The sequence below is a fragment of the Gobius niger genome (genome assembly GCF_951799975.1).
Source record: "Gobius niger genome assembly, chromosome: 17".
Taxonomy (NCBI): domain Eukaryota; kingdom Metazoa; phylum Chordata; class Actinopteri; order Gobiiformes; family Gobiidae; genus Gobius; species Gobius niger.
The window spans coordinates 29,099,907-29,120,346 of record NC_136868.1 but is presented as its reverse complement, the minus strand read 5'-3'; the positions used below and the strand labels follow the sequence as shown (position 1 = coordinate 29,120,346).

General features: G+C 41.1%; 1 protein-coding gene across 6 annotated transcripts in view; it reads left to right on the top strand.

Annotated features, from left to right (window-relative positions):
• The first annotated feature begins 246 nt into the window (after window positions 1-246).
• The window catches only part of atp11b (ATPase phospholipid transporting 11B), a 75,213-nt gene continuing 55,019 nt past the window's right edge, over window positions 247-20,440 (top strand). For all 6 annotated transcript variants that reach the window (XR_013793805.1, XM_079575322.1, XM_079575321.1 and 3 more), the window contains exons 1-6: window positions 247-614; window positions 10,884-11,000; window positions 13,839-13,928; window positions 16,247-16,327; window positions 17,020-17,127; window positions 19,177-19,305. Coding sequence is in view for 5 of the 6 variants with exons in the window: in XM_079575322.1 (XP_079431448.1) it covers window positions 588-614; window positions 10,884-11,000; window positions 13,839-13,928; window positions 16,247-16,327; window positions 17,020-17,127; window positions 19,177-19,305 (552 nt within the window). In the remaining variant the exon portion in view is untranslated. The remainder of the gene's footprint in view (window positions 615-10,883; window positions 11,001-13,838; window positions 13,929-16,246; window positions 16,328-17,019; window positions 17,128-19,176; window positions 19,306-20,440) is intronic.

Genomic DNA, 20,440 nt, shown 5'->3' with positions numbered 1-20,440 from the left:
TTTTCTTTTTTTAAACCTTCCATTGGGAGTTATAAAAGTAAAATAAAATGGTCCCATGTAAAGTGATTTGTGTGTCTGTGAGAGGCGCTGTATAAATAAATTCCTTCCTGTATGGAAAATGTAACTGAGTAGGATTACGCGTCTTGCCTACCAGCCTCTCTCTGATCTACCCGGACAAAAAAAAGTGAGAGAGAGAGAGAGAGAGAGAGAGAGAGAGAGAGAGAGAGAGAGAGAGAGATCAGAGCATAGACAGACAGGGGGCGTACAGGGGCCGTGTTGGAGCATACCGTATCCGCTCACAGCGCACTCACATCGGCCCACACAGAGCAGAGATGTGGCGCAGCTCACCGGGGCTCCGAGCTCTCCTCCTCCGTCTGTCACTTCCCCGAGAAACCTCCATCGCACGTCACTGAAGCATGGGATTTACCACGGGGACATCGGCACGGTGTCAGAGCGCTGCGTAATGCGCCCTGGAGAGCTTCCTTACGGGGGAAATATCGATGTTTTGGGACGGTTTTGTAGGAGCAGCAGCTAGTTGCTAGTGCTGGGGCTAGCGACTGTGCTGGCTACCGTTCACAGCAGCGAAGATGCTACGGTGGATACGACAGCAGCTGGTAAGGGCTCAAACTATTACCATCGCTGTGCGGAAGATTTTGTGATTCAGTCACAGATCGTTGTTGCTTTGTAAGCGAGTTCATGTGTGAGTGTAAGCCAGGGCATGAACCATCACACGTCTGAACTAGGAATAAGTAAGGGAAAAATTTCTAAAGTTGGACAAAATCAGGATGAAACCTTGTCAAAACCAGCTCCAAACCAGATTAATCAGAATCCAGCCAGTACCAAAAATACAATAATCAAAGGCGGTTACAAAATCAATTTAATATTAGTTAACGTTGTACGCCCGTGAGTCTGACTACCAACTACCGGTGCAATTTCTAACTTATAGTTCATAGCTCTATCTAAATAATGAAACATTTTATGTTCACTTGGAAGCTTTGTCAACTTTCTCCAAGTAAAACGCGTGATGCTAGCCCTGTCCTTTAGCTTCCTGTGCTGTGGCTGGTTTGCATTAATGACAGCCAGGTGTAACACGTTAGCCACCTTCACCGCTAGCATCAAGTCCTGTGTTAGTTGGCCAACTCTTTATTGAAGACGACTAACAACCACTTTGGTCATTTTTTCAATTTACGTATTTTTTTTAACTTTAAATTTAAACTTTCGTAGTAATATACCCACACAAAGATGGACTCTTTAGCTCCTCTCCTAACGTAAAGTTTTAGCTTGAGTGCTGGTTAGCTAACTGTAGAATGTGTCAGGTAGTTGCAACATAGGAAGCAACGCTTTTTTTGGTCCCTAACGTTACTTCCTACTAAAAGTTTAACATTTTCCGGATATGTGATAAATAATTCATCACCTGGTTATTGCCTTTACTGTCACTGTAAATATGGCTTTAACTTTAGTACAATGAACGCTCCAAAACACTGGACGTGTCTTCTCCCATGATGCCACGTTCCTAGCTGGAGGCTGCTCGTGTGGGTGTGTGATGTCCTGTCCTCTCAGGCCTGGGGAGATGAAGCCCAATGGAATCGAAATATCTCAGCTTTGGTCAGTTTCATAAAGTGGACATGGTGGTGGTCTACCTGGCAATTTCGTGGAAGGAAGAGCACCTTATTTGGAGAAGTACCATGGAGATCTTTGTTTGTTAATAGTATCTGGAGTGGAAGTCACAGTTTTCAAAGGTGTATTTATTTGCGTTTTGATAGAGCAAAATAAAACTGCGTATTGCCCTCAGCCCTGCCTACTAAAAAGCTTGGCATGTGTCATCAGAACCGCTATGTCTGCTGCATTCCATAATAATAAACGGATGGAGATTTTAAAATGTAAAACACCAGAGTTGTTGCCCACGTAAAAGCATTTGGACCTTGTGTTTATCAGTTATGACCCAGCAGCTTATGGAGTCGTTCCAAGGCTCTTTTCTTGGAACTTGTTGCTTTGTGTGGGAAAAATGTCTGTTTCTATGATAAAAATGATAACATTAAATTTATAACATTTGATCCCATACTTTATATAGCACCAAAACAACATAAACAGCTTGTATATTATGTAAAATGTTTTGTTAATTGTGAGTGAACCGACACAGTAAGCTCTGCATACTGGAAAATTGAGCAATATACACATTTTCAGTTTCCAATTTTTCACATTAAAGTCACTGTATCAGATTTTTTGTTCTTGCAGTGACACAAAATTTGTATTGTCCTCCTTTAGTATATTGTAACGTGAGACATTTGTGGGGAAAAGCATTTGTATCAGTTTCATGAACTTGCAGGCTGGTCTTCCTGCATTTTTGTGAAAGAGACCCTGCCTGTTGTGACACACGCTGATAAAATCGTCCCTGTGCGTAAGTGAGATGCTACAGAGGAAAAGTTAGGAATGAGTTTGGAACACAACTAATATTTTGATTCAAATAAAATACCCAAAAAAATGGATTTTTTAATTTTTTGTTTTAGATAAGACCCAAATCTTTGTCAATTTGTTTTTAACTGTGTTTTCATTTAAACAAAAGTAAATTTAAAAAAAAGTTAATATTAGTGTTTTGGATGTGCAGCATACTGAAGTGAAATGAATCAGGCATTATGTTCAAATTTGCATATAATGTTCTCGTAGGAAAGCCTAGCTGGGATTTACTGCGCCCCCATACACAATGCCCGGTGAAATAGTATCCTCCTCTATCTCAAGCAGTCATTATATGCTCTCTCAGCTTGTTTGCATACAGCCTGATGTCATTTCTTTGTCCTCACAGTGGTTTGGTGCAGTCCAGGAAGTGAATTTTGATAAGGCCGAGTACTTCTGTAAAATGCAATAAATATGCAGCAGATTGGAGACCAGTAAACTGATGCAGTCGCTTTGCAAATTGTTGATGAATTCTGCTAATTTCATATCGGTTATTACGTGTAGAAATCTAATTAATCACAGTCTGCCTCCCTCCCTTTGTAATTCCTCTGCCCATGTCCAATTCTAAAACTGCCCCATACTAAAAGGTTAAGAGCCCAGTAATGAAATTGTTCCTTTGAGCATCTGAAAAGTTTTCCTCTGTGATGAAATTGGCCTTTTCACTGGGTTGCAGACGGGAAGTTGTTGCCTCGTAATTGGAGATGACCCGTCCCATCCGCCTGACCTGTCTAGTCCTTAATTAAAAGTGTAATTAAAAAGCTGGTTATGGCATCACCACTAATGAGGAAGTTTGCAGAAGGCCACTTCTTTTACTGGTGGTTCATGTTATCATCTGCTTTGGTGATTACTCATCTCTTGAGTTAAAGGAACAGGTTTTTCCATACTGAGATATGTTCTTACTTGAGCTTAGACTGTCTGGTCTTTTTGTGTGCACTCAGTAACGTTAAAAGACCAAAGATGTCCTCTATGGACCCAAACGGGGGTGAAGTTAGAAGCGACGAAGCTCCTCCACGTTTTCCCTATTTTAAGTACAGCTACGTGAAAAGATACACGATCCAAGTATAGTCACACAAAATTAAACATGTTGATTTTCTAAGTGGATAAAAAGGGGAACTATATGGTAAGGCGTAGTAACACCTTAGGACCACTCCGACATCCACGCAGTAATATCTTTAGTGTTCTTTAGGAGTTGGTAATTGTTTAATCTGCGGATTATTTTTGTGATTAATTGATTAATCTGTAAAAGGTGCATAAATGTTTTTTTTCCTTAGATTGTAGAATGTGTTGTTAAAGTAAAGTAAAATTAAAGTGAATGTTTGTAGGAGGATCCTGGCGCTTTGAAAAAGTCTCTACAGCTGAACTTGGTTTGCCCAAAGCTACACATGAACACAAGTACAAGTTCCTCATTTGAAATCTAAGAACGTTCAGAGTTCAAAGCTTAAATGACTGGAAGCTGCACTGGCACTGGCTGGCACTTTATCGGGGACAGAGCTGGAATTGAGGAAGTTTATTTCCAAACTTGTTTAAAACTGTAGGACCTGGCAACAAAAAGAGTGGAGTTAATTCTACTTTCAAGTTGGATAATTGTCCTGAGGCACAGACAGATCATTTATGAAATTTATATTGTACAAATACTAGGGATGCACAATAATATCGGCCGCCAATAATTATCGGCATTTATCGGCATTTTGGCGCCATCCCCGATAAAGCCAATAAAAAAAATTTGGCCGATAATAAGGCCCGATAATTCTAAGCTCAAATGACATTGAATCTGCGGCTCCAGCTCGCTGCCCCCCCACGTCCGGCAGCCCGGAGCTGCTGCAGACTCAGGACAGCACATTTACAGCAGCAGATATACGCTCTCCACAGCCGACTTCTGCACGGTTTTAGCTGAAAAATACGACGAGTATTCCAGCGAAACAGCTGTGCTGGCGCTCTCCGTGAAGGAAGAGTTTTTCGACTTTTTACATCGAAGTAACTTCAACATTAGCACCGCAACAAAATGAGAGAAAGACGAGGAAATGTGAACCTCTGACCCGCTCACGTAAGTTGCTGGAACAGAGCGGGGCCTAAAAACCCATGTATTATCTTCATATTTCTGATAAAATAAACACGACAGCCCCGCGACTGAAGCGCTATGAACGAGAGAAGTTTTACACTGATGAAATGAGCCGCGCTGCTCGTGTCTTTTTGCCACACGAGGCACAAATGCATAAATGAGCCCAATGCAGGAGAGAGTCGTATTTTTGTGCTGTAGTATCGTATAAGTCAAACTTGAATCTGTCACAGATTTGGCATCACTTCTCTCTCATGTCAGAGACGCCTCCAGACTCAGTGAAATACTGTAATACTATATAAGATAAGATAAGAGATAAGATAAACCTTTATTAATCTCACAAAGGAGAAATTCACTTGTTACAGTCGGCGTTACTTCACAGTCTTATACACTTATACAAAATGTAGAGTTAATACATTTTGGGCAGAACTGTGCACTGTTACATTGAGTTCTTGTCACAAAATAAAGTGCAAATATATATACATAATTATCGGTTATCGGTATCGAGACATGCGGAATTATCAGTTATCGGTTATCGGTTATCGATTCAAATTGGCATTATCGTGCATCACTACAAAATACTCTACACACAACATAGTTTTCATCAAAAATACTACATTTTCATGTCATTTTTTTTCATGTATTTGAGTCTGTGTAAACCAGAAAATCGATTACTAAAATAGTTGATCAATTAGTTGTTTATTAATTGATTCGATGTTTCAGCCCTAGTTTGAAGACGCCGCAGCGTCTTGGCGGCTAACACAGTCAGAGTTTAGCATTAAGACTGAAGTTTACAAAAGATCAAACATCTGACCTGCTCTGACGCAGCTGAAATCCTCATGAAATGTCCATTTGTTTAATAATCCAACATCTAAAGGGAACTGTCAGATCTTTTTCCTCCTCATGATTACTCAACAGGCACCGGGAGGCTGTGAGACATTCAAGGGCTGTGGGGAAAAAAAGCTCTGCGCTGCAAACTTAGTTCTGTGTATGGAAGTATTATGTTTTAAAATTTATAATTGATGATAAATTGTCTTTTAAATTGCATATTCGAAATGTAACCAAAAAGTTGAGAGTGTTACTGGGGTTTTGCAGTCACCTCCTCTTATGACGCCCCCTCACAAGTGGCGGAGACGAATGGCGCATATAGCGCCGCCACTCGGAAAATAATTCGCAAAGAGCCTGCGCCGCCCCGTGCGCCACCACACGATCTGGCCCAGAGTCTGGGAGCAAGCATGATCTCAACGATTTCCCGGTGGGCATGATTGACAGACAGCATCAACCAATCAGAGCAACGCTGGAAACATCGCAGTAACAAGCGGCAGGAAGCCTTTCCAAAAACGAGGAACGCTTCCAACGCTGCTTCTTGCTCTGGCTTTAGGGATTTAATATTTTCTAAAGGATTTAAAACAGACGAAAGAGCAGAATAAAACAGTGTATCGGTCGCCACACCGCCATCTTTAATGTTTTGGAAGAGTGTGTGGTGGTGACATGTGACGGCTTCTGTCTCTTGGTGCGTTATTGGACCAATGTGGGTAAAATCATGATTGGCCGTGAGCAGCCGCCCAGACTGTGCTAGGTCCAGCTAACTCTTTTGAACAGAAAGGAGGAGTGTCTGGCAGGCCAGGCAAGCTCTGCTAAGTCCTCGAGTACCCCAAGGGGTCCCTGTACCCCAGGGTGGGAACCACTGTTTTAAGTATTCTATATACTAAAAATGTTATCCACTTTTATTTGTATAGCATGTTAAGTCTCCAAACTGCATCACAGGCACTGATGGCAAAAATAAAAACATTTACTAAATCTAAAGGATAAAAGCGGGAACTCTTGAGTGAAAAGTAACAGGTGTGTGTTTGTCTGTCGCAGGACTGCTTCATTTCTCTCTAAATAACCATGATCAAGACATTTATTTTGCCTTGATCTCTCTGGGCTGAGCTCCAGTATTCTCATATGCAGCTGTGCTAACCGCTCACCCCTGCCCCTTGCTCTCGAACACGTTGGTAGACGGCGGTGGTTGCGTGGGATTGCTCCTGTCACCAATGATCCATCATCTAGGTCCTCCTCCTCCTCCTCCTCGCCGTACTCTCTTCCATGATCCATTCTAACCCAAGATCTATTCTAACCCTCTCCTCTCTCCGTCGCGGTCGCCATATGCGCCGGCCGGGCCGGTGATTGAATGCCTTTTTCTCAGTTAACAGTCCAGACCTGCTATATATCTGGTTATGTTTCCTCTGAGGCCGGTTGAGGCTTGTATAGGCATCATGTGGGAAGTAATTACCTGTCGGAATCAAGAGCAAGAAACTCAAATTGTGCCGGTAGCGTAAGTCATGTAGTTTGATCGTTGGACACAAATATTTCATATTTCTGTAAACCGTTACACCTGAATGAGCTCTGTGAACTTAAAAATCAGAAAAATAACTGTTTGATATCATTCATCACCTATACATTTCCTTGACTATCTGAACACTGACATTCCCCAGTAAAGGTTTTCTCTGAAACTATGAGACCCAAGTGGTAAGATGGAATCTGAATGTTGTCTCTGGCCTTTTCTCCCATCTTTTCCAGACAGGGGAGCGATAAAAACCTCCTCAGTGGAGTTGCTTAATCATTAACATGTCTCTCCACACAGTGGCTTAAGTTAGCTTAACTGCTACTGCAGAGATTAGCCACGGCAATAAAGACATGACTTCTGTGGTAGTGGTAGCAGGCTCTCATGCTGTTAGGAGCACCACTAGAGACGGATGGTTGCTCTTTCCACTCAGACTTAAGCTAATTTGGAGAAACCAAGTCTGAGGATGGCTGACTTTATGGAGGTCTTCAAAAGGTTAAGTAGCATAACAGTAAAATGTTATGTTTGCCGCTCCATTTATATGAATAGCAAATATAAAGTAAGTCTGGTCAATTGAACTAGCAGGTTTTTCTGGAAGTTGAAGCAGACGTTTTGCCACAAACCACATGGCTTTTTCAAGTTCGGGTTCGTGACTGTTGCTGGAGTCCAGGCAAATTCACCACTTGTAAATTACGATTTTCAGCAAAACGTATTCTTGATTGGCCCACGCCAGTCTTCCTATTTTTTTTTGCAATAATCTAGCACTTTTGGTTTCTTTGAAGATTTATACACTGGTGCACTGACCTTTTCTTCAACCACAGATGGCTGGTTTTGTTTCCATGTGCACAACACTGTGCACAGAGCACAGTCAGGGAGGTCAGGCATGGACACTGATCTTGAAGCTTTTTGACTCAAAGCAAATGAGTGTTCCAGTGTTGTGGCTAAAACCATGACATAATATCGACACATGAGAGGCAAAGTCCACCACATAATACTGAATGTTTTGTCCTTTCTTGCAACTTATTAAACTCGATGTCATTAGCATTTTAACCGACACATGCATGTTGAGAAAGTCACGATACACTATGGAATGAAATGACAACAGAGGCTCCAAACTTCTGATACACACAATAAAGAAGTAGTTACTGATGAAGCTGTTTTTAACTCACTCAGTGCATGCAGTGTTGTGGTTAACCTCCTGTGTTCTCGAAACTGTTTCTGTCCCTGTTGTTAATGCAGGTTATAATACTGAAAGTCAAGCCTATTGTTTTTAATCCAAATTAGTTCAGACTATAGAATCACCGATCCAGCTTTTTTGCCACTAATACTTGCCACTTTCTTGAAAAAATGAATGGTCGTCTTTACTTCATTGCACGATCAAGCAGGTTTTATCTTCTCTTACAAACTAGATGTTACAGATAAATGATGTCTATTAATACATTTATGTAAAAACATTAAACTAGGATCACTGGACTTTTCAACACTAAATAACCTCGGCTATGTATCAGGCTTTTAGGTTGCATTAACAACTCCTGAAGTGATCTGATCATTATAAAAATGTGTTACCCTCAGTTATTCTTTAACAGCATTTCATAAACTAAAATACGATAACTTTAGGGGATCCAAACATAGTTTCTGCCGTAGCTTTGATTAGTTTCCACTAGCATTAGCATATTGTTGCTAGCCGCGGCATTTTGCACGGCGATTAAAATTACATTTGCTGAGGTTAAAACTAACTCCACGGCTGAATTCTCCAGGATCTGCCCTTCAAAATGAGGTACAGCATATTCATCAGTTCAGTGTGGGATATTTGTAGCCGATAGGGATGCATCGAGGCCACTTTTTCTAAAACCGATACGAGTACTTTGATTTAAGTTCTTGCCAATACCGATACGAGTACAGGACATTTTCTTCAACATACTTACTTTTTCATAGCAGATTGGTTAGCAATTAGTTAATTTACTCATTTACACTTCCTTAAGTAAAGAAGCTACACTTTTAAGAGAAGTTATATCAAAGTTGTTATTTATTTTTTATTCAATATAATTTTTTATTTTTATTGCACTGCACATTTATTTATGTACTATACATTTATGTATTTTTATTTAACAATAGTATTGAGATGGTTACTTATTGCTGCAGCGAAAGAGTTTCTCTTTGCCTTTACTTCAGCGCTGTATAGATTTTCTCCTGTGTTTATAGCAACTTAGCGAGTAGAAACAGCATTTACATTGTTTTGCTGCTGCTCATTTTCGCTCAATATGGACATGCTGTATCTATATATTTTCTGAGGACTTTTTAGTCACTGGGCTAGTTTTTCAGATGAATAATCCCCTGGGCATAAAACAGCGTAAGAATCGCCAAAACTGTTAGCCGTGAGTTAGCGGCTAGTTTAGCAACATTAGCCTGTATCTTGTAAACGCTGCAGACTCCACGCTGCAGCACTAACATTTAGCTCTGGTTAAATCCAGCACAGACTCTGATTTAGGGAGTTTAGTATGAAGTCAGCTCTATGTGGAATATTGTATTTACACTAAAGAATACTCCAGTTTGTTGCTATTTTCTCTCCTCAGTGGAAAGTTTCTGTAGTCTGTAGGAGTGCTGGCCGCACGTCAAGTGGTATCGCTTTCTGGTGGACCTCATTAATGAGTACTAGTATGAGTACAAGCATGTGGTATCGGCCTTATTCCCAATACTGGTATTGGTGGCGCTGCATTCCTAGTAGCCGATGCCCAATATCAATATTTTCCAGTATCGACTTCGATATCGGATACCATTATCGGATCGGTGCATCCCTAGTTCAGACTGTTGCACTGTTTTGGCATAATGCATCCATAGCATCGGCTCAGTGATGCTAGGTCCAGCTAACTTCCTGTGCTCCTTACCACTTCCTGTTAGCTTTATCTGATGTATAAAATAACTACATACAGCTGGTGCTTGTTTAAAACTTTGTGTGTAATCATCTAAATACTTTGGTGTTTATAAATGAATGTGGTCTCCACTTCTTATTTTTGCAAATATTTGGAGTAGCATTTGTGCCCACCAGAGGCAGAATGTGTAAGAACAAACTTCTGCTCTAGGTTAGGAGAAAACTAAACAGCGGCGTACATTAGCATCACACAACGTTAGTCACGTGGGGGACTGTGACGAGGTGAAATCATGTCAACACAATAAGCCTCACAGTGTGGTAGATGTATTTGGTATGCTAGCACATCACATTTTTGTTGAATCTTTTTAGCAAGACTATGCTAGCATCCGTGTTATTCTTAGTTTGTAATACACTGGTGAATAATAAATGACCGTAGTCTCTCCATACACACTTTATGATCTTAAAGGGGCTAGATGCAAGTTAGCCATTTTATACTCACTGCTGCCACCTCAGGTCATATGTGTAACTGCAGCTTCCATATCAAGCTCGTGCATGACGGCACTTGGGACCCGAATCAACACCTTTTTTAGTGACAGTGCAGGATTTTAAAGGCAGTTGTGGTAAACAGGACTGGGCTCATTCTACACATTAGGACATTGTTGGAGCATGTAGGAGGAGGAAAATACTTAATTTTAACATTTTTAAACTCTGTATAGTCCATTTTAATTAAAACATTTTAAGTTAAAACATATGAATAAATTGGAAATATGGATGCAGTGTTTCCCTTTAAAAGAGTGTGGTGGACCTTCATTGTCCAATTTCTTTTCCGTAATATAAAAATAGGATGAAGATTTGGTTGTTGTCTTGGCATAATACTTCACGAAATACAGAAATTCTTGACTTAATTTTTACATGTTCCCTGAATCTTGTGTTATTATGTGTTCTTAATTAACTTATTTTTTTTTTGTCATGTAGAGCTTTATGTATCATATTAGGAGCAAGCAAGAGTAAGGAAGCTACCCAGGTACTAGGAAGGGAGGAGCCTGAAAGGAAAGGAAAGGTCAAGAAAATCAGACTAATTCCAGTGTAGTTGAAAGCAGATTTCATGGTAACATTGTATCATTCGTGTAATTTTGAATTTCTTTTTTTTGCTCATGTGTTTTTTCCATGTGATGTTATAGGGCTTTGATCCGCCCCATCAGAGCGAGACCAGGACGATTTACGTGGCCAACCGTTTCCCCCAGCACGGCCACTACATCCCCCAGCGCTTCGCCGACAACCGCATCATCTCATCCAAGGTACACGCATCACTGTGGCTCATAAACCTGCTATTGGACACATTTATTTTTAGTGTTCTGAATAGGGCTGAAACGACTAACGATTAATCGACCACTTATCGATTATTGAAATAGTCGACAACTATTTTAGTTATCGATTAATCGTTTTCTGGTTCACACAGACTAAAATGGAGCAAAAATGACATAAAAAATATAGTATTTTTGATGAAAACCTACTTTGATTTTATATTTAGGGTCTGTAGTGTTTTTTACATTGTAAATTTCATTAATAGAGCCTTCAAAAAACATTTCCCTTTAGTTTACTCCATCAACACATCCTCAAACAGCACCACTTAAGCTGTAATGTGATAAAAAAATTGAAAAAATAAAATTTTCCTACAGCATTCACAGCCAAGCGATTAATCGATTAATCGTAAAAATAATCGATAGATTAATCGATTACAAAATAATCGTTAGTTGCAGCCCTAGTTCTGAATCCTCAAATCATGTCTCTGTAAATGAAAACAGCATGAAGTTTGTTGTTTTTTATCTTGTCGAGTAGATGGAGCTCCCTCTGCAGGTAGCAGTTGGAATCATCACAAATTTAAAGCTTATACTAGTCGTAGGGCTGCCGACTTTGGTCATTTAGTCGATTTTCATCGGTCGACTAAATGCACGCACCTTTGCGACGATTAAGATGCTCTCGATTTACACAATACAGGAGATCTGTGGCAGGTCTATCTTTTACCTTGGGCTAATATTTCATAATAATAGCAGATACATCAAAATTTTACAGACAGAGAGACGTTTGAATTGTTTGTGTGAAATGCGTTTGCGAAAAAAAAAAATGTCTTCAATAGGCCTGACTTCTACAACCCTCAAATACCCTGGTTCTACAGTGTAATAGCTGATCCGCGAGTCTGACGCCCCAGAAACGAAACCGAAAGTAGCTATAACGCCAGGCTTTCTTTCGTGTCTTTCTCCGCTTTATTCTGGCTTTTTCCGAGATAAAAAAGACAAGGAGCTTGGCGTAACATGAACCGATTCATCACTACACCGTACAGCGCAAAAGTCGAAGAAATGCAACAGCCTGAGAGGACGGAGAGGACACGGAACCACACGGGCGGAGCATTTCACAATAAAGCACATGGCTCGTGTTTACATTACGGCGAAACAGAGACAAGTGTCACACAGAAGTGTTGCCCAGAGGACATTTGAGAACAGGGACGATGACGGAGGAAGAGAACTACCCTTAATTTGGATTATATGGATGTATGGACTGCTCATGTACAGCAGCAGATGCAGGAGTGAGGCAGGGAGCTGTGAGATTAAAGGCAAAGGTGAGAATAATGTGACTTTTTACACTTAAATGCACCGTTTACGTTGCTTCTATGTATAAATAGTAGTTACAGCACAAGCTTCCAAAGTTTTATGTCTTATGAGTGCAGTTTAGGATATAATTCTATGAGTTTGGGTCAGAAAAGTTGTATTTTTGTCAGCACCATGTCGACTAATTATTGGTCAGGGCATGTTTTTGGTCAACCAAAAAAATCTTGGTTGTTGATAGCCCTACTAGATAGCATGTTTTTGCTCGTGGCATGCTAAAGTTACAGGTACAGGACACTTAATATCCAGGATATGCTGACAGAAGCGCTGCCTTGGTAGAAGAAGAAACTAACAAAGTAAATGGATTACTCAAAACTGCATGAATGGAAAAATGGCTCCAGGTATTTCTTTGAGGGATGGACCAAAGTTTTTAAGCTCTAAAAGGTTGATTATGTTCACTGTAAGTATTCCCTGTCATCTAAGTGTTAAAGTTAAGGCATACTTTATTGTCCCCATAGGGACATTTGTCCTCTGAATTTGACCCATCCTTCGATGCCGCTGGGGCAACCTGTAAGGAGCAGTGGTCGAGCCGCCCAGTGACCCATCTCCAGATGTGCAGCCAGGCTGATGGTCAGAATCCCCTGGCGGGGGGATTCACCTATTGTACAGGTTTTTAGTGGTAGGAGAAACCGGAGTACCCGAAGAAAACCTACGCAGACACGGTCAGGAAGAACATTTAAGCTCCACTTTCTTTTATTTCTATGATGCCGTCTGTATAATTTGCTGCTCTGCAATAGCCACCTGTTGTTAAACTCCGGCCGTTTCTTCTGCATCTCCTTGAGCAGAAGCATCTGTTCGGTTGCAGGAACACTCACTCAGGTCTGAAGTGTCAGTTTTCAGTGATTCCAGGCTACAGAGCCGATGTGCTCATTTAGTGCGGCGGGGCCAGGATTGTCGTGAGCCTCAGATAAAGAGGTCAACGCATGAGTGGTTTCTGAAGAGAGGTCTGAGCCAGCAGACGACATTCACATCCCCTCCACGCTGGCGAGTGAGAGGGGAGGCTGTGAGCGCTCCGAGTAAACAAAAGAAACACGACGGCCCACTCCTACGCTGTCACGGCCTGCAATGATTAATGACGTGATGAAGTGTGATTTTACATCAGCCATTTCATCATCCAGCTGTCTTAACCTGTTTGTCTAACCATAATTTTCCAAGTGTTGTTGCAAACATAACAAATACAGTCTAATGCTGTTCATCTAATTTGTTCGGGTTGAACATTTGCTGTTGAGCCAGATGGTTCAGTCAGGAGGAATGATGTGAGAAACAATGCAATATTGACTAACTATCTGGTATACATATGACCTCACGCAAAGCTATGGCTGCCATTTTGAAGACTGAAGTGGAATTATGATGTAACATGTAACAATATCTCTACTCTGGATGAAAATAAAGGACTTAAACTGATTGACAGAAGCATTTTGTATGTAATCGTAATCTGTAGCGGTAACCTTCTCAAATGGTGATGTTTTTCAGTACACAATATGGAACTTTGTCCCCAAGAATCTGTTCGAGCAGTTCAGAAGGATCGCCAACTTCTACTTTCTCATCATCTTCCTGGTGCAGGTAAGAGCTGTTGTGCGCTCCAAAACTGAGGTACTCAGATCTAGGGCTGGGTACCGTTGCATTGTTTTTGATAACGCTACTTTAACGATACTTGGTTATTGATACTGATATCTGAACGATACTTTTTCCAATACCTACACTAAAATATTTGTCATCTAGAACCAGAAAGCAGAACAATGTTCGGATGCTATGCAAATTACAATATTGGGTTCATCTTCAATGTCAAGAAATGTGCGAAAAATGGGGAATAATTGGGAAAAAATAAAAACTGGAAGAAATTGTGGCAAAAAATAGGGAAATAGGGAAAATATTAGGTATAAAAAATGGGCAAATATGCTAAAAAAATTGGGTAAAATTTGGAAAAATCATTTCTTTGAGCTGAAACAACCAAGTCACTTCCTTTAAAGTGATAGTCTGGAAGTCTAAATGTTTTACAGATTTTATTAAATGTGCAAAATAGAGCACCTGGTCTTGCATTTTGATAAAGTAAAGTAAAGTAAGTGATTGTGTAAGTAAAATTTAATATATATTATTTTTAGTAAAGTCCCTCCTTCCAAGACCTCAGACACTAATCAGAGTCTTGTATCCTCCCGCGTTGACCAATGAGACAAGCTTTTCCTGTGAACTGGCCTGTCAGGTCCAATCAGGAGCGAGGGGGAGGAGCTTGATCGTTTACTTTTGAAAATTCTGTTCCTGCTCACCTCATTTTGCAAACTAAGAAGGGCTCAAAACAGTCTCAAAACTGCTTTTTTTTTAGTTCGATACCTGCTTTCCATGCTTTTAATTTTTCGATACCAGTCATACCTAAAGCTTTTTTTACTGGTACCACACCGGTATCGTTTAACGGTACCCAGCCCCACTCAGAAAAGAACCATGTCAGATATCATAATAATTAAAACAAATGCAAATCAAAACTAGCACAAATGATTAGCGTAGTCTTGATATAATGAAGTGATGCATTCCTTGTCCCAGTTATGACTGTTCCTGTGTTTACACCCACATGCTCTGATGTGTGTGTGTGTGTGTCTTCAGAGCGGGGGCGTGGGCCTGTCACCCAGCATCACTCACGCCTATGCTATAATGCAATATAGTGCCCGAGCAGCAAACCCTAAGCTGTTGACTCAACTGGGGTCTCAAGCCCTGTCTGATTGTGCAGTATTCTGTATGTCAGAAAATGTCTCGACAAAGGTTACAGTCTCTATAACAGCTGCTGCTTTTGAACATTTTACAAGTTAAAGGAACCCCCCCCCCCCAATGTTTTTTATTACTAATATTTTCAACATTATCAGCCATTTTTTCCATTTCTCCAATATTTTCCCCAATTAATTCTGGTTTACAAAACCAGCATGGTTAAAAATATAAAAATATTACACCCAGCATTGTCACATGGGTCATAGCGATTTTCAGAAAAGGCCAGGCTTGTAAGCAGCGCTAGGGAAGGTGCCCATGAGAACACCGTTTACCAAGTGTCTTTTGGAGACGCCCCAGACCAATAGGGGGGTGGTATTACAGCAATGTCAGCTCCCCGCCATGAGGACCATAGAGGTGCGCATTCCTCGCCCATTGGTTTTCCCCCTCTGACTGCTTCAAACATGACCACATACGAGGTTGTAGCAGGTAGCGCTTCTCCGAAGTCGAAATGACAGTTAACCTTTGGAGGAAGTGAAGGGTTTCCTGTTTGACACATCTCTGTTCTACTTCTACTTTGCTTCTGGTGTGACCAGGGCATTCATTTATCACTGGCTGACAAGTGTTTTTGTGTGTGTGTGTGTGTTGTTGTTGTTTTTTTGAATCGCTAAATACGTGAGTGGTCATGCATTCACAGAGGTCCAGTGTGAGAACAGTTTGCCAAGCACAGACCCAGAACATAATGGTTATATGGGAATTACCTGCCATCCACCACCTGTAAGTTGTGTTTTACTCACACAGATCTTACAACAAATTATCCGAAACTAGCTTTCAAATGTGACAAAAACGGCAACAAAACAGCGCCAAAAAAGCTATTAAAAAGTAATGACGTCACAAATGACATCAGAAATCGACAAAACACAAAAAAATATGAAAAAAAGGGGACAAAAATGTGCCGTAAAAGCAACAGTAACACAATTAATAAGCAACAAATATGCGTGAATCATTCAGAAAACCACCACAACCAGCTTAAAAGCTTGCAAAAGTCCATTTTGCATAATGTGTCGCCTTTAAGCTCCAAGACATGCCTTAACCTGTGGCCATTACAATTGTGAATGTTAAGCCTTAAATATTCCCCGTGCTGTGGTTATCTGTTACTCACTGCTGTCTGCTTGTATGTTTTTCACCAGTTAATGATCGACACTCCCACATCTCCCGTCACCAGTGGCCTGCCGCTCTTCTTCGTCATCACCGTCACCGCCATAAAACAGGTGAGAAAGCAGAATCGTCCTCTTTCTTTCTGCTGGGAATAGAGAACCAAAACCAGAAGGGTGCATTGAAGTTTACACAGCAGTAGTCTTCAGGATAATGCACCAATCTACTTTTACATGAAAACGATAAGGAGTCAACAAAATGAACGTGCAGTGCATGCCTTTGTCCAGCAAACGGCCCTGTGTTCCTAGCACACGCTTTTATAAGTGCCGTTAGTGCACAGAGGAAGACAATTGATCTTTTTCTGCTTCCTTGAATGTTGTGGCTTTTTAAGGCTTGTTGTAAGCTTTCTAAAGTAAAAGTAAGTCATCACAAATTATTTACAGGCCGTTATTTGACTAAATATTAATGTGGGAAGCTTCACAACACAATCTAATGAGATCGTGAGTTTAGCCAATCAGTGTCCAGATAGGGCGGTTTTATCTGAAGCTTCCAGCTCAGTTGTTTATCGTTACTTTGGAAACACCTGCAGTGGCGTGATACAGAACGGACTATAGGTGTAGATGTATACTACTAGATAGAAGCCAATCAGAATCGAGTGTTCACCCAGACCATGGTATAAGGCCAATGTAAAACCCGGCCGCTCACAACAATACAGCAAACGTGATCTCATACTCCGAAAGTGAAAATTCAGATCTATAAAAAAAAATCCAGACAAGGTTAACTCATCACAAACTGTCTTGTCTCACAGGGCTACGAGGACTGGCTGAGGCACAAGGCCGACAACGAGGTCAATGGGGCTCCAGTCTACGTGGTCCGCAGCGGAAGTCTGGTCCAAACACGATCCAAAAACATCCGGGTAAGACGACATGGGTTTTAAGAGGACTTTGATCTGTGGATTTCATGATTTGTTGATGTTGATGAACAATTTTATTTATTTGCAAAAAATGCTTAGACCTCTTTAATAGGTTCTTTGAATGGATAAGAGAGTGGCTTGTTTGTTTTGTTTATGATGATCAGGTTGTAACATTGCTGTACCTTCGAAACTGTTTATTCGAAATATCGTTTCATATCGATCGCTGCAGATTAGTCTGTGAATCAAGCCCAGTACCACCTTGCTGTCAGGCGGTAGATCCTCCTGTATAGTGCTCATGAATTCTCAAAAGAAGCTGCATGTGGCTCAGAAGCCGAGTATAGCTTGGCCTGAGGCGAGCGATGTTTCCTCTCTTCAACATACAGCGAGATAAGACGATAACGAAGAGGATTTCGCTTCATGTGACTAGATTGTGTGAAAATAAGGGTCACATTGTTAGAGCAGGAACTCGGTGTGAATAAAGCATTTGTTTCTGCGAGACATCGGTTAAAGTGAGTGAAATGTCAAGACAAAGTTACATCTTAAAGGAACACTTGGCTCAATTTTTTTTTAAGCAAATCTTTAGCCTGTTTGTGGCCTTGTTTCTTTATGACATACATTACGTTTCTGCTAATCATATGCTGTATCTGATGGAAAGTCTTCCCAAACCTGTCAGGCATTCTCGCCTCATGGGAAGGTCCTGGGCTCCATTGCTGTGGGTTTTGCCAAACAGGGCAGTGCGATATGGCCAAAATATACAGTATATCACAATATCAAAAAGATAGGTGACACCTCACAAAATACTTCAGAAACAAAGCATTTAGCTGATGGGGCAAATTCATTTAAAGCTATTGTACTTTCAAAGCCTCCTCTATGTCCCCTATTTCTCCTCTGCATCTCGCCCAGCCGTCGTACGTAAGTAGATGAGCTCGTCTTGAGACTTGCGTGCGATCCCAGGAGCCCCACAGATGAAGGATCTTATTGGCGTTTTGCCGCATTTGTGGTTTTCTTCATCGTGTTGTTGGCGAGCTCGGCCGTGCTACAACTCCAAGACACAAATACTGATCCTCACAAATGTGAGCTACTCAAGCAATGTGTTCTGTTCATATCATTAGCTTTTTTAAGCACCTGCCCCTGAAGCCTTCACAAATGCTGTTGCCGTGAGTGGCGCTGAGCGTAGCACAAGCTGTGATTTCCGCCTGCCCCGGTCCTGACTCCAGTCAGAATCAGCTGTAGTGTGCATGGAAATGATCTCGCCTACAGTGGTATGCACTGATATGATTTAACCCAGGCCTAGTGCCAAACTCCCCATATTCCCCACGTGTCCTGTAGCTAACACTACTGACCAAACCAAGCCTTCAGATGCTTTTGATGTTTTTAATCAATAATTAGTGGTGGGATCATATACAATTATATTATCAGAAGAATTGTAATAAATATATCTTGCAAAGCCATAAGAAGTTCTGGCTGAACTACTCGCTCAACACTTGATAGTGGTTCAATTTGCGTTTCCAGTTTTCCTTACTTTCTTTGGTCTGTTTGATGGAATGGTTACAAATCCAAAGAAATGAAATACTCAAAGATCCGTTTGCGTTTGTGGCATTGAAAGTATTCACCTTATTCCGGACGTTCGCGTGGGCGCCGCCATTAATTGTGCCCGCCCCTTTTCTCCTATATCAGTTAACATGGGGCTGGAGAAGTCCACATAAAATCAGTTACTACACGAAAACAAAGCCGTTTTTCAAAGCCGTTGACTTGTTGGTGCAACATTGGACATTTTACACAAATCAACCGACTAAACATCAGATTTGAGCCGAGAATATTTTCCCTCGTTCTCCGTTTAAATGAATGGGCTTTGCGCTCGACCGGAAGTGTCAGGACAACGGAAGTGCCGAGACAAAGCAAAAAGAGGCAGAAGTGGGCGGGGTGGAATTAGGTGAATAGTATGTGGAAATGAAAATGACATAAATAAAAAGCATTAGATTGACTTGAATGTGGGTTTGAAGATGTTCTGTGCCTTTAAACAGTCGGTAATGGTGTCTCTCTGCGGCGCAGGTGGGGGACATTGTGCGCGTGGCTAAAGACGAGACGTTTCCAGTCGACCTGGTGCTGCTATCGTCAGATCGACCAGACGGCACCTGCCACATCACCACGGCCAGTCTGGACGGAGAGACCAACCTCAAGGTACTCGCTTTATTCAAGTCTTTTTTTATACTCCTTTTCAGTTTTAATCTCACCAGAAAGTCGTGACAGGAAAATACGTTTTTCAGGTATTTGGTAATAATCTCAATCACATTTTTATTGGCGTGAGAAGTTCACACTGTAGAACTGACACATGAAATGAACAGTTAACCGGGCAAAGTGCTCTTAAGCAGTTACGTAATTAGTAACAGTTACACCATGAACATCCTTTGCTAGAAAAGCCAACAATCCAGGTGATGTCTCTTCTCTCCTCCTCCTCGTTTGCTAATGCTGTGGTAAAGAGAATGAACCTCTGCATATCTCGTAGCACTCGCAGTCTCTTCTGGGAAATGGGTCTAATGGAAGTCTAATGGATAAATAAAACTGCAACCAACACAAAAGGAGCAAAGAAAATACATGAATTAAGTTTACCTTCAGCACCCTCAATAACCCCTTTGGTTGTTTAGACTCTGTGAGTTTGTTTTCTCATCAAAGCTCTCATCTGCTTTGCGTTTCTTGCCAGAGGCTACACGCCGTAATTGTTTCTCCAACAATAACCTTCGTCTGTTTTAGTGTATTTATACAACCTGGGTGTTTTTGTATTGGTTGCCAAGAAATATGTTGAAAAAGAATAGACCTCTACATTTTTACAGCAGGGACTCAGAGGAAGCTGGAACAGTTATGAAACATACAGTTTTGCAAATGTGTTGCACGTCACACATTTTGTAACCCTACTCACAGCTTTACTCAAAACATGAATGAATATTGGCCCATTTCAGTTTGGGTAATCCTGTTTACCATGGTCATTTCTTACTGCTGCTGTATTAGTAGATTCAGTAGAATCTGGAAGGGTTTCAAAGCATATAAGCATCGCTGGAACCTTTCTGATACAACCTCAGATCGAGATGAAGGCATATGATCGCTACATGTTTTCATAGTCCGTTGCCGGGTCGTGGGGGCAGCTGTTGGAGCTGCCCAAATCACATTGCACCAGCCCCTTATGGCTTCTCCTTCGGGTGGTCAAAGATGTATATTCTCTCTGTGCCTTGAAAACCCCTTATTTAAAACTAACTGAAGGCAAGGCATGTTTATTTTTACAGCGCATTTCGTACACAAGGCAACTCGATGCTGAAACCTG